The 16,897-nt window shown below is 42.2% G+C and overlaps 1 protein-coding gene across 2 annotated transcripts in view; it reads left to right on the forward strand.

Annotated features, from left to right (window-relative positions):
• The window catches only part of pxdn (peroxidasin), a 114,139-nt gene that overhangs the window by 16,557 nt on the left and 80,685 nt on the right, over window positions 1-16,897 (forward strand). For both annotated transcript variants that reach the window (XM_074659940.1, XM_074659939.1), the window contains exon 2: window positions 13,542-13,613. In XM_074659940.1, coding sequence (XP_074516041.1) covers window positions 13,542-13,613 — 72 coding nt within the window. The remainder of the gene's footprint in view (window positions 1-13,541; window positions 13,614-16,897) is intronic.

Below are 16,897 nucleotides of genomic sequence, written 5' to 3' on the forward strand. Positions count from 1 at the left end.
GGTGAGGGTTGACTACATATGTACAGTCACATATACACCACTTCTCGTTGGCTATCTCACTGCTGCGTGCTACTTTTGAGCATCACTAACAGAGATTTCCGCCGGCCTCGTGGGCTAACTTCCAGTTTAAGGCCCTGACACACCAAGCCGACAGTCGGCGATCGGACAGTTTGGGGCCGTCGGTGAGCGTCTGACGGCCTAGTTTTTGCGGTGTGTCCCACATCGTCGGCTCTAGTCTGCCCATGTCGGAGGTTTTTTCGGACGATTCAGTATGTTGAATCAGTGGCGGCGCCCGTTGGGGAGAGAAATCACTCTGATTGGCTGTTCAGCTTAAACGAAGAAAGCAAGCCAACGAGTACAGTCGAGAGGACACACACAGAAGTCTCTTCTCATGTTTCATCTTCATCTCATCTGATCATTCTAACACACGGATATTTTCACAATGACATGAACATCTGGAATGAAGCAAAGTGGTGAGTGAGAGTTGTGTGAAAATGTTTGGCAAACGTCGCTTTGTTTCATTTACGTATCATAACAACGGCTCGTATATCCGCCGTCCTCGGTCTCCTGGTTTCCCTTTTTGAATGATGAATACAGTCTAGCATCACCTGGTGGTGTGGAGAGTTATTTCCTCTCACGCAGGCGCAGAACGTACGTGCTGACTGGCCGTCGGCTGCAGTCTTTGCAGTGTGTTCAAATGCAACTTGTCGGCCAAGACAAAGGCGACGTGAGGCGACGCAACAGTCGGCCTTCATCGCAGCTAGCTCTTCGATGTGGGCTTGGTGTGTCTGGGCCTTTAGCACTATGCATGAAGACTTTCCAAATGTTATCGGACAGAATTGATCAAATGCCGATAGTGAAATTAGTCATTTTGTGAGGGCTTCAATTTATCCACCGTTGTACAGCTGCTACACGGAGTAGTCTACAAGAGAGCCTATGACGTAAGCACTAGTTTAACTAACTTGGTGATGATTGGCCAGTGAGCCCAGTACTGGAACACACATACAGCACGCTCTCATGCTAAGGATGGCTCCAGTGCATCATCGAGCCATGATTTAATGGCTGTTTCAGGCCTGCCCAAAAAATCCCGAATGTGAAAATAGTGAGAAAACTGTTTAACTGTCTAACTCCATAATTCAGTTCTATATAGTACAGTTTTTTCACATGTTTCTGCACTTATTTTCTATCATTTATAGGGGTGGAACGATTCACAAAGTTCAAGGTTGGGTTCATATCACGGTTTTGGGGTCACGGTTTTTGGTTCGTTTCGGTACATTTATGTTACAGCGAGGAGATCATGTTCTGATTTCAACATACTTTTCATTTATTTGGCAAAAATAAGTTAACAAATGTTTGCTTTAACAAAAGTATGGCTTCCATAAGGAACATAAACACTTCCTCATTGTCAAATCTTAATTGAAAGAATAGGTCTTCTATAGTCATTAGTCCAAACAAAAAATGCAACTTTGTTATTTTCATATAAATATGATGTAATTATAGACTAAGGCCATACATTGAAGCATAAGCTCAACCAGAACGATACAAAAAAAAAGAATAATAGTTTAATATATGTCTCAATTCCCTGATTATCAGCTCTTAATTGAAAGATGAGTTTTTCCACTCACAAAGTGCAGTATTTGGAGGAATACGGTTGGATTTCTTTGCCACTGTGTTATTTAAAAATATTTAATAAATATAAAACACATTACAGGGATTCCTGGTCGTGTCTGTTCAGGAATTACTGTGTTGCTTATAAGTGTATAGCGCGGCTCAAGTAACATTACGTTAATCAAATGCTGAAATCTAGCGTCCTCCACGACTGCATAAGGCTGCATATCTTTCACTATAAACCTCCCCGATGCTGTAATTGTGTTTTTTGTCTTGTCTGAGTCTGCATGTAGAGGCTGTTTAAATGCTGCAGGGAGAAGGCACCGCTACTCTTTCCTACCCGAAGTTTTGCCGCTAGTGTAACTCCTGCAACCCTGAAAAGGGGAAATCTGTCAACAATCTCGATCTAATACTTGAGCTGTCGGTATCTAGGGTTCTATATAATGTATTGGATTCAGGTTCTTAAAAAGGTCAGTTAGGTTACAGGTTCTCTTGATCAACTGAATTCACTAGATTGTTCAGGAGATTGGCAGTAGCAGACTCTGTAAAGAGCAGTAAGACCTCCAGCCCACACACAAAACACACATACAACACAATTATTATTTCAAGACGTTTGGTTCGGTTTTGTTTCACAGTGCACAATTTCTCAATGAATGTACTCCTTAAATGAAAAATACCTCTCTTTCCCCCAAATAAAATTAAAAGCACAAATAAAATAGGTTAACTTCAACAAAACACCATGAGGATCAATTTTAACTGTCCATATAAACAAAATAAAATTAGATCCTGGATCGTTTGTATTAATAGTCTCTGTTCCTTTAAAGTTTTGTTTTTTGCAAGTTGTGTTCCTTTAAAGTGGAAACTAGTGATGTGTCCGTCGCGAACGAGCGGGCTCAAAGAGCCGGCTCTTTTAAGTGAACGATGCCGTTTTTTGTTTTTTTATTAATTCAAGGCAGAATGATAGGACGATCTTCTACGTGCCACGGGCACTCCATGCTCTGACTGTGACTGAATGTTGCGTTAATGACGTCCGTGCAACCAATCAGGTCATGACAGACAAGGATCTATTCCATCAAGCAGGGAGGGGCGGGGGTGCGCAGCGCGCTGATGGTCCACAGGTACAGAGCAGGAGGGAGAGGAGGAGAGAAAGAGAGAGAAGAGTGTGGTGCGAGAATAGCAGACAAGATGAGTGACAGTCAGAAACTAAGCAGCATGTAACCACCATTATGGTATTTTGGAAATTATAAGGTTTAGTATAATTACGTTGAATAATTTAAGTGATATACACTCACCGGCCACTTTATTAGGTAAAAGGTGTACCTAATAAAGTGGCCGGTGCTAGTACTGGGTGGTCTTCTGCTGCTGTAGCCCATCTGCTTCAAGGTTGGACGTGTTGTGCGTTCAGAGATGGTATTCTGCATACTTTGGTTGTAACGAGTGGTTATTTGAGTTACTGTTGTCTTTCTATCATCTCCAACCACTCTGCCCATTCTCCTCTGACCTCTGACATCAACAAGGCATTTTCGTCCACACAACTGCCGCTCACTGGATATGTTCTCTTGTTGGGACCATTCTCTGTAAACCCTAGAGATGGTTGTGCGTGAAAATCCCAGTAGATCAGCAGTTTTTGAAATACTCAGACCAGCCCGTCTGGCACCAACAACCATGCCACGTTCAAAGTCACTTAAATCCCCTTTCTTCCCCATTCTGATGCTCGGTTTGAACTTCAGCAAGTCGTCTTCACCACGTCTAGATGCCTAAATGCATTGAGTTACTGCCATGTGATTGGCTGATTAGTTATTTGTGTTAACAAGCAATTGAACAGGTGTGCCTAATAAAGTGTCCGGTGAGTGTATGTGCACACATACTAATCATAGGTCAAAACAGCGCTAAATTTGACTGAACTATAAAAGGCAGAAGTGGTCAAACGAAGAGCCGTTTGGGAGCTGAAAGAGCCGGCTCTTCTTGGAGAGCTGAGCCAAATGATCTGGCTCACTAAAAAGAGCTGTAATTCCCATCACTAGTGGAAACCTCTTTAATCTGGTTAGTTACCCTTTAAGTTGCTTCACAACAGTTTTGTGTTCCTTTAAAAAGGGTATTGGTTTTCTTTATGTTGGGTTTGGTCTCCCCAAAAACACTGAGATCTCAGAAAAAAAGTACCGCCCTTTGGAACGACACATTGTCCACGGATCGGAATCCAGATGAGACAGCATCCACAGCAGCTAAGAAGATCTTGATGGCAGTCGATTCATCCCTAAAAAAAACAGCCTGCACACAAGTGTGCAGAGCAATTAACATACAGTTCAAAAATCTCTTCACACTCTATACTGGAGCTCTATTAGCAAAATATACATTAACCATTATAAACATTTATGAACTAAAGTGTCTCCACAGTCTCTCTTTTCTTAATTACTGGCCCAAAATATTTCAAAATAATACACATCCACATTTCACATTGTGCCTTCACCTTTTACAGTGTATTCATATCAGTTTTAACACATTGCAAATCCACTAAATCCCCTTATAAGCTCAACCAGAGCTACAACGGCGGCTATGAACGTTGCACTTAGCTTAGTTTGCAGCTCCTAGGCCGCAATTAAGCGCCAACGGCTCATTAATATCGACCACAGTATATTCATTACCTCATTTCACACACAATATCCTGACTGGTTTTGGCTCCATGACTTCATGAGATAAAATAACATACCACCGAACTGTTTAACAAGGAAATGTTCATGCTAATGAGCTAACACAAGCAGCTAACTCACCAGGATATCCACGTTACTTGGAGACAATGGCCAGCGGAGTTCCTCGCGATGAAAACCTCTCTCACACGGTACCTCCACTCTCAGTAGTTTGGTCCCTCTGGCAAATCTACCAGCTCTCCACAAAACTCACTTCAACTCTAGAAGTTAGTCATGAAGCTATCTTGCTTTCTCCAGGTCCCACTTCACATTTATCACACACCTGCCTTAGCTGAATGCTCTGCCGTCGCCATGGGGAGGAGGGGGGGGTTGTTTGTCCTGGACGCAGCCGCTTAGGGGCTTCTACCAAAACTCCCTGGTGATGCATTCATGGAACGTCCGTAAAAAGGTAAACTCTGTAAACCACTGAAAATAACCTGGGTTACACTAGCATAAACCACACGTGTTGCACAGTGCTCACATACTCGCCGTTTTCTCCAACACTTTTTTCTGTAATTTTCATGGTAACACTAAATCCGTAATGCTCCCATACAGTAGAGCCAAACGATGCTGGTGGATCCTCTAACTGGACTTTATCGTGTCCACTCGCCATTTCCTAAACTGACTGACAGCCGCACTCTTCACTTCATCCGTGAAGGAGGCTGGGTCACGCTTCATCAACACATGCGCTGTAAAATCTGGTCTGCAGTCGCTGAAATTGAACCAATAGAAACGCACGACCGCAGCTTCAGTTACACTGCGCATGTGTTAAACCCCATATAGACCCATGTCCAACCGTGTCCCAGTTTCCTTCAATAGGCCTGGATTTCTAGTGTGACAATAAACGGGAGCCTAACTCTACATGAAAAAGATACACAATCGGCCTCATAACTTATTTCAAATGAACCGAACAATTCATATACGTCCCGAACCGTGACTAGAGAACCGTGACTAGAGAACATTGACTAGAGAACCGTGACTAGAGAACATTGGCTAGAGAACCGTGACTAGAGAACATTGACTAGAGAACCGTGACTAGAGAACATTGACTAGAGAACCGTGACTAGAGAACATTGACTAGAGAACATTGACTAGAGAACCTTGACTAGAGAACCATGACTAGAGAACCGTGACTAGAGAACCATGACTAGAGAACCGTGACTAGAGAACATTGACTAGAGAACCGTGACTAGTGAACCGTGACTAGAGAACATTGACTAGAGAACCGTGACTAGAGAACATTGACTAGAGAACTGTGACTAGAGAACCGTGACTAGTGAACCGTGACTAGAGAACATTGACTAGAGAACCGTGACTATAGAACATTGACTAGAGAACATTGACTAGAGAACCGTGACTAGAGAACATTGACTAGAGAACCGTGACTAGAGAACCTTGACTAGAGAACCGTGACTAGAGAACCGTGACTAGTGAACCGTGACTAGAGAACATTGACTAGAGAACCGTGACTATAGAACATTGACTAGAGAACATTGACTAGAGAACCGTGACTAGAGAACCGTGACTAGAGAACCTTGACTAGAGAACCGTGACTAGAGAACCGTGACTAGTGAACCGTGACTAGAGAACATTGACTAGAGAACCGTGACTAGAGAACATTGACTAGAGAACATTGACTAGAGAACCTTGACTAGAGAACCGTGACTAGAGAACCGTGACTAGAGAACATTGACTAGAGAACCGTGACTAGTGAACCGTGACTAGAGAACATTGACTAGAGAACCGTGACTAGAGAACATTGACTAGAGAACTGTGACTAGAGAACCGTGACTAGTGAACCGTGACTAGAGAACATTGACTAGAGAACCGTGACTATAGAACATTGACTAGAGAACATTGACTAGAGAACCGTGACTAGAGAACATTGACTAGAGAACCGTGACTAGAGAACCGTGACTAGAGAACCTTGACTAGAGAACCGTGACTAGAGAACCGTGACTAGAGAACCATGACTAGCGAATAGGGGTGTGACGATTCACTCAGCTCACGATACAATACGATACACAATATTGGGTTCACGATATCGATACGATATTATAACAATAATTTTAACAAAACTTGAATGATGAAAATATATGACTGAAAAAGTAACCTTTTATTCAAAAGACATACAATGCAAAACAATGCTGTTGTTTGCCCTATAGTTCCATTTTCTATGGTATCAGTCCTTCCTCCTGTCCTCTGTCCCCCTGTCCTCTGTCTTCCATCAGTCAGTACCAGTCCTTCCTCCTGTCCTCTGTCCCCCTGTCCTCTGTCCTCCATCAGTCAGTACCAGTCCTTCCTTCTGTCTGCTGTCTTCCATCAGTCAGTATCAGTCCTTCCTCCTGTCCTCTGTCCCCCTGTCCTCTGTCCTCCATCAGTCAGTACCAGTCCTTCCTCCTGTCCTCTGTCTTCCATCAGTCAGTATCAGTCCTTCCTCCTGTCCTCTGTCCCCCATCAGTCAATATCAGTCCTTCCTCCTGTCCTCTGTCCCTTTCTCCTCTGTCTTCCATCAGTCAGTAACAGTCCTTCCTCCTGTCCTCTGTCCCCCTGTCCTCTGTCTTCTATCAGTCAGTAACAGTCCTTCTTCTGTCCCCCTGTCCTCTGTCCTCCATCAGTCAGTATCAGTCCTTCCTCCTGTCCTCTGTCCTCCATCAGTCAGTAACAGTCCTTCCTCCTGTCCTCTGTCTTTCATCAGTCAGTAACAGTCCTTCCTCCTGTCCTGTCCTCCTGTCTTCTGTCTTTCATCAGTCAGTAACAGTCCTTCCTCCTATCCTCTGTCTTCCATCAGTCAGTAACAGTCCTTCCTCCTGTCCTCTGTCTTCCATCAGTCAGTAACAGTCCTTCCTCCTTGTCCTCCTGTCCTCTGTCTTTCATCAGTCAGTAACAGTCCTTCTTCCTGTCCTCTGTCCTCCTGTCCACTGTCTTTCATCAGTCAGTAACAGTCCTTCCTCCTGTCCTCTGTCTTCCATCAGTCAGTAACAGTCCTTCCTCCTGTCCTCTGTCTTCCATCAGTCAGTAACAGTCCTGCTGCATGTAACGTTAGGGCTGGTGGGGGGAGGGGGGGGTTCTTTGTCTCAGCCAGCTGATCAGTTTACCAGTCAGATACATGACAAACTAACCTGAACAGTGAGAGTACACAGCCTACTGCCAGCTTTAGTTTCAGTCTTGTGTAGCCGAGGGTTACGCTGCTCCTATACTTTATGAAGGTAATAAATGAATAACACGGAGCCTCCGTAGTCTGCAGCCTCGTCAATAACAGCACGTCACCGCTTCACGTCTTCCGTTCCTCCCTTCACAATAAACTCCCCGGACACAAACACTGAAACACTGAAACACTGAAACACTGAAACACGGCTTACTAGAGGAACTAAAGTCATTCACAACTCAACTAAATAACCTACACGTGGCTACAGTTAGCTGTTAGCCACTGGGCTAACTTGCTGTTAGCTGCTGAGCTAACGCGCCGTGCTTGTGTAAACATAGTGGCTTGGCTTGCAACTGTAAAGCCAAGCGGCTTTACAGTTGCAAAGTTTTTTAGCATTTACTTACAGCAACGAGCGTAGGGTCAACTCGTCTCTCCACCGCGGCCTCTCTGATCATCTGTTCACTGACTGTGCTGTGTGTGTTGATGTAGCCGTGCGTTGCGATTGGTTCAATTTCGGCGAGGGTAAACCAGATTTGAATGCGCATGTTTTGTGCCCCAAGAAGCTGCAGCCTCAGCCCCCGAGCCCGTATGTACGTAGTGCCTATTACGCCCTGATATCGCCATTCAGTTTTTCATCTCGACGATGCATATCGTTACGTTCTTATATCGCGATATTTCATCACACCTACTAGCGAACCGAACGGTTTGGATGTTTTACCTGAACCGTTCCATTCTGAATCATTTATAATGTGTTCAGAAACAAATCTCAGATTTTAATTTACCCAGCCTTTAAGGGGGTTTGAATACATATGATGACAATACGAGTTAATTAGTTTCTTTTAACGTGCTGCTGTTAGTCCATAGTGTGTGGGGAGGATAGTACTGTTTGAGCTCCTGTGAAACAAGACTGACCCTCAGCACTAATCACAAACATTGCTTTCATGTACTGTATGCACCACCTGAGATGGGTGCTGCTTGAACCAGCATGTAGCCCTGCTGTCCTGCCCCTCCTCCTCCTCCTCCTCCTCCTCCTCACCTTCATCTCTCAGAGCTGGAGGCAGTAAGGCAGGACAGCCCCTGCCTCAGCATGTCGGGGGAGTGCACTCTGCACCCTGGGCCCGTTGCCTGGAGAGAGGTGTTTTCCAAAGGGTGCTGTACGTGTTCACCCGGCAAGGATCCCTGTTCTTTCCATGAAGAACTTCTACCCTCTCTCCACTTCAAATGTTTTTAACAGTTTGTTTTCTCGGTGCTCCCAATGCATCAAGCCTGTTGATGCTAAGCACTAGGGCCGTCCTCGACCAAAGAAATTCTTAGCCGACTAACACTCATACGGTTTATTCGACAAATCGATTAGTTGATTTAATCGACAGATCTGTAAAACTGAGTTTCTTCACAAAGAATCACACAAAAGCACCACTTTAAAGGTGCTATAACATTCAATCACTAGATGTCACATTCTCCCTCCCCCATTCCATTGCTTCACTTCACAACAAGTGGTTGCCAGGCACTTACCGTCAAACTCAGCCAGTTTTTGCCACATTAACTGGCAACGTGATCACTGACGACACAGAGACACCACTGACGACACAGAGACACAATATGATACCAACGTCGTTATACTATTGGCTCACAAGCCTTGTTAGAAGTGGGAACCCAACGTCCGATATTTTCCACCGAGATAAACAAAACATTAATTTTGGACCCGTCAAAATTTTTTAAATGATTAATTCACAGTCATATTTTTTTTTTTAGCAAAAGCCATACTTTTATTTGGCACCTTTTGAAAAGCTCTGTGGATGTATTATATATATATATTTTTTTTATAAAATGTGTCTACTTAATAATAAGACCTTTAAATCTTGTGTTTACCAGAGATGATCAGAAGTTTCTCGGAAATAAGTCACTCAGCATGAAAAAAGCATAAAAAAACGTCAGGTTAGTCGACTAACGGACTAAGAGGGGCAGCCCTAGTAAGCACTCTTGTTTCAACTTTCTGGTTTTATGGTTTGGTGGTCAAAGCTGTTGATTAATGTGAAATTGTGATCAGCAGCGCTCCAGTTTTATTTTAAAGTCTTATCTTGACAAGAACTTAGTGACTTAGGTTCTCACATACTGAAGATCGTGCCAGAAACAACAACATCATCATAGCTGAAGGACGTTCCACACGAAGCACGTCAGTTCCAGAAAAGCTGAGTGAATTCCTGCACTAGCTCACAGTCTGTATGAAAGGAAGTCAGCATATGAAAATGTTGGACTCACTCAGATTTGATCCATATGTGCAGGCTTTTACAGAGCCAATGACCTATAAACATTTCACCGGTTATGAAATCAGTTGATACCAAATTATTTAGCCCTGATTTTCACAGAAATATAAGGAATCAAAAACTCAGGAATGTATAGCTTTATGGTGCCCTGCATGTTGTGCATAAAGGGAAATAGACAAGATGAATGCTAAGCTAATGGATAAATAGCATAAATTAAATTTGTTTGCATGGGTTGGATTTCATAGCAAGAAAGGTTGTGTCAGACATCATTTATCAGACAAAAAGCAAAGGTAAAGCTGTTTTTATTTTCCTTCAAACTGAAAAAAACCCCCACTGATCCCAAGATTCTCATCACCCTGGCGTCTTTACAGTTTTGCATAGTCATTGGAGTACATCATGTCTGTGTGACCCAGTCTCAGAGTATTTACTTTGTAAGATCATTGGCTAACAAGAATGCCGGTAGACAGTCCAAGCTCTTACTGGGGGAGTTGGGCTTTCTAGAGGAGAACAGCTAATGTAGTTTCTCCCTTTCCTCAGTGCAGTGATGAATGTGCTCCGTAGTTCCACCCAGATGCTCTCTTCATCTCTCTGGCTGGAGGTGTTTTCAATAGACTTTTCTCTCAGGATGCCATGCTGGGTCAAATAATGCACAACTGTCTACCGTGGTAGTCGTTAGGGCTGGAACGTTTCACCTATGTCCTGATTCTATACTATCAAGATACTTGGGTGTCGATTCGATATGTATTGCGATTCGATATTACAATTTATTACAATTTTTGTTAACTTTCTTAACACTAGTCCATGGGAAAAAGTTGAATTATACACTTCTAGGGACTTTTACTTTGGAAAAAAATCTAAATTAATACAGTAAGAATGTTTGCTTTTCAGCACGTCTGTAGTCAAAGATGTCCTGAAGTCAAATATATCAGTCATTGTCAGGAATTATTTATAAAAAAAATTCCAGTAAACCAAAAATCAAAGAATAAAGACATTTCCCTCATAAATTAGTGGTATTTTCTTTTTAATTTATAAGGGACATGTAATGTTTTATACTTCTGGTGAATATAATCCATCAATTTTATTTCCATAGATGTATTTAGTATATACAGTTCCCTTTGTTAACACCTTATTTTGAAAACCAAACGTAGTCCCACGTGTCTACTTCCTCTAACTTCTCCAAGGTGGTCTCTCCCGTCAACTCCGTTCTCTTTATCCATCCATGGTCAGCTCCATCGGGGCCGTTTCAATGCAGAGAACACAAATGTCAGTATCTGGGTGCTCTACAGTTGTAGCGTCGGCCCATTTGACCACGGAGACGAGAGCGACGGCCGGCTCCACTGCCACGTTACCGCCATACGATAACGTTTCCTGTCCGTGACAGAGTTAGCATGCAGCTTTAGCCGTGATGTCTAGCTCTGCTTTTCCTGCAATGTGTGAAACCCGAAGTGTTTCCATTCTTTACTGGATGTGTAGTGTTTACCACGCTGGATTTAATATGGAGGGTGCAGGTCGTATTGACACTGACCCTCCAACGTTTTTCTACTTTCTGAGGTTTGTTTTGGTTGACGGATACGGAACGGATATGACATCATGTTAGTCAGACTACAACAATAAAAGCGGTAACTTCCTCCTTCCTCCACAGACTCAGATGAAGCAAATATATTGATTCTGGCATTAAAAAAAACAATATCTATATATATCATATAATTAAGATAACGATACATAGGGGAATCGTTTTTTTCCCCACCCCTAGTAGTCATAGGTGTGGGTTAAAGCAGACCATAAAAAAACATAAATTGGCAAAGTGTGTGAATGCTTTTAGGAATAGTGTGGGGCTTGATACAAACACTGTTTCTAAATGCACTCACTCTTTAGCGTGCTCTGAATCAGGGGTTCTCACGCATATCCTTACCACTACCTTGTACTCTTTAGATGCCATTGGAACTACCTGTATTCTAAAACTTTTCACCCTAAATAATTCTAACTTGTTTCATAGTGATAAACAGAAACACAATTCAATTTGAATCATGTTACTGTAATACCACTTACATACTTTTAAACAGAAGGGGGATTTTATCCAAGTAGCATTTGGACTCAACTTGAGCATTTATACATTTGTTGGGGATTATTTCACAACAATGACCGGCTCACTGTACATTATCCCTTACATAATAACAATGACAGTGAAAAAAAAGACAATAATAAGATATAAATAACATTAATAAGATAGAAAGACAATGATAAGATGAAGTGACAATAAGTTGTAAGAAAAAAAAAGTGACATTATAAAAAAAAAACAGGCATATTCCTAATAAATCCAGATATTTAAATTTACCAGTCTAAAGCTGACTCAGTAAGTGCTTCAACATAACGAGACTCGGTCTAAACTGAGTCTATGTCTGGACCGTGTACGGTCAATCTGTGAATTTGTGGCTAAATTGTTCGACTAATAGTCAGTGGTCATGTCTATAATGTTGAATCCAGCGCTACATGTCCACCTGGCCCGGCGAGGACAATAGGGGACGTGCTGCTTCACTCAACTGGCCGTCCGAGCGGTGATGTACCCTCTTGTGGAATCTACCTGATTGGTTCCTGGTTCTCTGCTTGCCATTTCAAACAAGAAAACAACATGGCGGCTTGTTCGTAAACTTTCTGTTATTCCGTCTAAACAATCCACCAAAATCTACTTCAGAAAACATTTTAAGGGAGGAACAGGCGATGCCACTGCTGAATCTGGTTTCATTTTAGAACTAGATCGTCTAGTTTGACAGCTTGGTCCAAGTTTCGTGAACCGGACGCGTCGCGCTGGACAGGCTCATTTACATAAAGGACTGTTCCCGCCTTTTCATTTTGAAAGTGCAACGGCTAATGAGGAAACTCCAACCCTCAGCAGACTAATCGTGTAACTTCTTCACTCAGTCAGTGACATATTTCTGCGTTTGTAGGGCTGCTGGCCCTCTACGGTCCAGACAAAAATACTGAACTTATTAATGTGTGTCACAATCATATCAGAGTTTCTATTGGCCCAAAGCTACAATACAATACACAATGTCCTTGTTTTATTGGTGCAAATGGTCCCCATCTGCACTTTTTTAATTATACAGCACGGTTTTATAATTCATAGCAAATTATTTGGCGGACCCCCTGACACAGTGCCACAGATCCCTGGGGTTCCAAGGACCCCCCTTTGAGAATCACTGCTCTAAATGCTCCTCATATGAATGGCTGGTTCCACTTACAGAATATATCTTGTAAAAATACATTTAGCAAATGGTTTAGTTTCAGATCAGATGGCTTATAGCCTAAGTTCCACAAACATAACATCAGCGTTCAGATGAGGCGGTCCAGTTTCACATAGTTTGTCATTCTGTGGCAGGTAAGAATGATTTTACCTTCACAGGGTTATTTGCGGTATTAGGGTCTTTAGCTTGTCACGTTCATGGCACGGCTCAGTCATTCTGTGTAAGACCAAGACTGATTAGTGCCATGTCAAAATATATTGTTATCATTACACAGCCTCTTTAAATTAGGAAGTTAAAGGAGAAAGACACTGACTGCTGCAACTAGCCTTGTGAGTGTTATCTTTGGGGCAAATGTTCTCTAAATCTGCCCTCATGATTAAAGCTTGACAAAGGCATTCTTGTGAAATGAGTAATGTGTCCAATTATCCTACAGGATTATTATGTGAAGGCTCTGCTGTGGACTTGAGTTCATGCAGATGTGTATTGCCTACATAAAGAAATCTTCCAAGTATAACTGTTGGATTCATGTACAGCGTTTCTCCGCAATATACTGAATACTTTCCTTAATATGAACATGTTTCCTTCTGTTCTACAGAGACCTGAGGTTCAACAAAATCAAGGATTTACAACCAGGTTCCTTCAGACGACTAAAGAACCTCAACACACTGTAAGTCTTTGTCCCTGCTCTGGATCCATGATGGAGAACTGTTGTACACATATTAGTTTAATCTCCTTTAGAGGTATGACATTTTTCTAAATACAGCGGAAACCGCTTACAGTGATCACGTCTTTCCGGGTCAAATTGATCACTGCAATCCAGTGATTATCATAGGGCTGGGATGATCTCCCAATTCGTTACTATCACGATACTTTGGTGCCGGTTCGATATGTGTTGGGATTTTTAAGTATTGCGATTTGATATTACGATTTATTGCGATTTATGTTAACTTTTTTAACACTAGACCACAGGGAAAAACACTTCTAGGGACTTTTACTTTGGAAAATATCTAAATTAATACAGTAAGAATGTTTGATTTTCAGCATGTATGTAGTCAGAGATGTTCTGAAGTCAAATATATCAGTCATTGTCAGGATTTGTGAAGAATAGAGACATTTCCCTCACTGATTAGTGATATTTTCTTTTTAATTCACAAGGGACATGTAATGTTTTATACTTCTGGTGAATATAATCCATCAATCTTATTTCCATAGATGTATTTTGTAAATACAGTTCCCTTTGTTAACACCTTATTTTGAAAACCAAACGTAGTCCCATGTGTCAACTTCCTCTAACTTCTCCAAGGTGGTCTCTAGCTCTCCCGTCAGCTCCGTTCTCTTTATCCATCCATGGTCAGCTCCATCGGGGCCGTTTGAATGCAGAGAACATAAATGTCAGTATCTGGGTGCTCTACAGTTGTAGCGTCGGCCCATTTGACCACGGAGATGAGAGCGACGGCCGGCTCCGCCGCAACGTCACCGCCATACGATAACGTTTCCTGTCCGTCACAGAGTTAGCATGCAGCTTTAGCAGTGATGTCTAGCTCTGCTTTTCCTGTAATGTGTGAAACCCAAAGTGGTTCCATCCTTTACTGGATGTGTATTGTTTACCACGCTGGATTTAACATGTGCGGACCCTCCACCGTTTTCTACTCTGTCGTATCTGCCGGTTTCAGCTCGCTGCGACCGGCTACTGTTTGTTATGGTTGACGGATAGGGAACGGATATGACGTCACGTTAATCAGACTACAACAATAAAAGCGGCAACTTCCTTCTACCTCTGCATAGACTCAAATGAAGCAAATATATTGATATATAATATATATATTGCAATATTTTTAAGATTTTGAAATTGATTTATTTATTTTTTAAGTAATTTTTTGGGGGCATTTTTTAGCATTTTATTGACAGGACAGTGGATAGAGTCTTGGAAAGGGGGGAGAGAGAGAGTGGATGCGGAAAGGGCCACAGGCCGGATTCGAACCCGGTCCACCGCGGTCAGGACTGAGGCCTGTTACATGGGCGTCCGCTCTACCAACTGAGCTAACCAGGCGCCCGAAATTGATTTTTTTAATAGAAAATCAATTTCAAAATCTTAAAAAAATTGCGATACATACGTGGATCGATTTTTTTCCCACCCCTAGATTATTATATAGAATTAGATCACCATCTAATTGACATTTGTATATTTATTACATGAATACAAGGTAATGAAACGGATTTATTTAATGGCTCGCTGCCAATTCTCCACCTTTTCCCTCACCAATGGTGAAGCATTGATGTTTTTGACTGGCTCTGCCGCGCGAGTGTGCGGGGCTCCTCTTTCTCTCATCTGGTAGCGGCGTGGAGGGATACCGTATTCTCATGTTTATTAACTATGGATATATAACTGGATCTACACGTCTACACGTCTTCACACGTTTAGAAATATATACAGCCTCACGTTGTGTCAATCACGTATACACACCGACTCCCAAACTTTTCGGAACTTGTTTTATTTTCTGTATTTTTTTCGCATCCGTCAAAAGGCAAAAGACGGTTGTTTGACCACTCAGAGTCACCGTTCGTTACTGCATGTGCTGCCGGCACTGCGGTGCCGAGGAGCCGGTCAGCAGTTTCATTTTGGGGTCATTACGTGACCAGGCGTTCTCAATCCACTTGACGAGGGCGGCTTCAACCACGGGTGCTTTCCACGTGTGCATTCGTTTTTCATTCAAAGAAAAGGACTTTCTTTTCCCCGTCATGATATCTATGTGCACGCATCATCAGCCTCACGTATCCGGCCGGAGAGCAGACGGGGGCAAATTATTACGACGGGAGTAAAGTAAAAATCGAAACAGAAATTCACCTAACGTTAGTCTAATGTAGTTTTAACACGTTTTCATGTATGAAAAGAGCCCAAATGAACACTGTAAGCAGACTACTTGATTACTATCAGCAGATTATTTAAACAGTGTTTGTAGGAATGATTCTGACCAAAGCTTTTTGATCACTATAAGCGGTTGATCACAAGTCCTGGTTGTATCACACACACACACACACACACACACACACACACACACACACACACACACACACACACACACACACACAAGCAAATTCTTGCTCTGTTCTGCTGTGGTTTCACACATGTAGGTCAGCTCGTAATCTATGAGGAATTTATTTTTCCACTTCCACCCACAGAGCTATTCATCATATGTCCAGTCTCCTAGACGGTGCATTGCTAAGCTAATAAAGCAAAAATGTTCCAAGTTTTTGTGTTTTTCATAGGCAGCATATTAGTTTAGCAACCTTGTGTGTATGCTTCAGCTTCTGTAGCCATATCAGTGTTTAGACTGTTCAGCTGACTGCTAGAAGAAATCAAACACACCTCGCCATATTCAGATATTTGCAAGCATTATTATAATATTATTTCTCATCCATGTCTGCTGTGGCTGCTGCGGAGTAAAGAGAAAATATGTGGGAAAAAAAACACAACAAAAAACAGTACAGGTCTTTGCACACCAAGTTTGTTCTTTTCATGTGCGTTTTTTTAATCCGTCATCCGATAAAAAAGGCTACGCATAGAAACCTTGCACACTGAGTCTGATATGTTTTATTATTCTATTTGTTGCTAAATTTGCAATATGAGACAAAACTGAATTAATTACGTGGTGCAATGAATAACTCGGGGCTAATGAATGAATGACATTAGCAAGAAGCTATCATTTAGCTGCCTACAGCTCAATCTCTACCGTCTCATCTGATTCTGCAATTCACCTTCCACAATCTATCTTTAAATTCTGCATCTCTGTATTCTTTTATTTCTTTATTGTCAAGTGCTTTGTGCTGGGAGACAAAGTGAATGCTTATCATGCCATTTTGGATGATGACATTTGAACGAACGGTGGCTCTGAGTGGTCAAACAACCCTCTTTTGCCTTTTGACGGATGCGAAAAAAAACACAGAAAATAA

The sequence above is a fragment of the Sebastes fasciatus genome, chromosome 15, assembly GCF_043250625.1.
Source record: "Sebastes fasciatus isolate fSebFas1 chromosome 15, fSebFas1.pri, whole genome shotgun sequence".
Taxonomy (NCBI): domain Eukaryota; kingdom Metazoa; phylum Chordata; class Actinopteri; order Perciformes; family Sebastidae; genus Sebastes; species Sebastes fasciatus.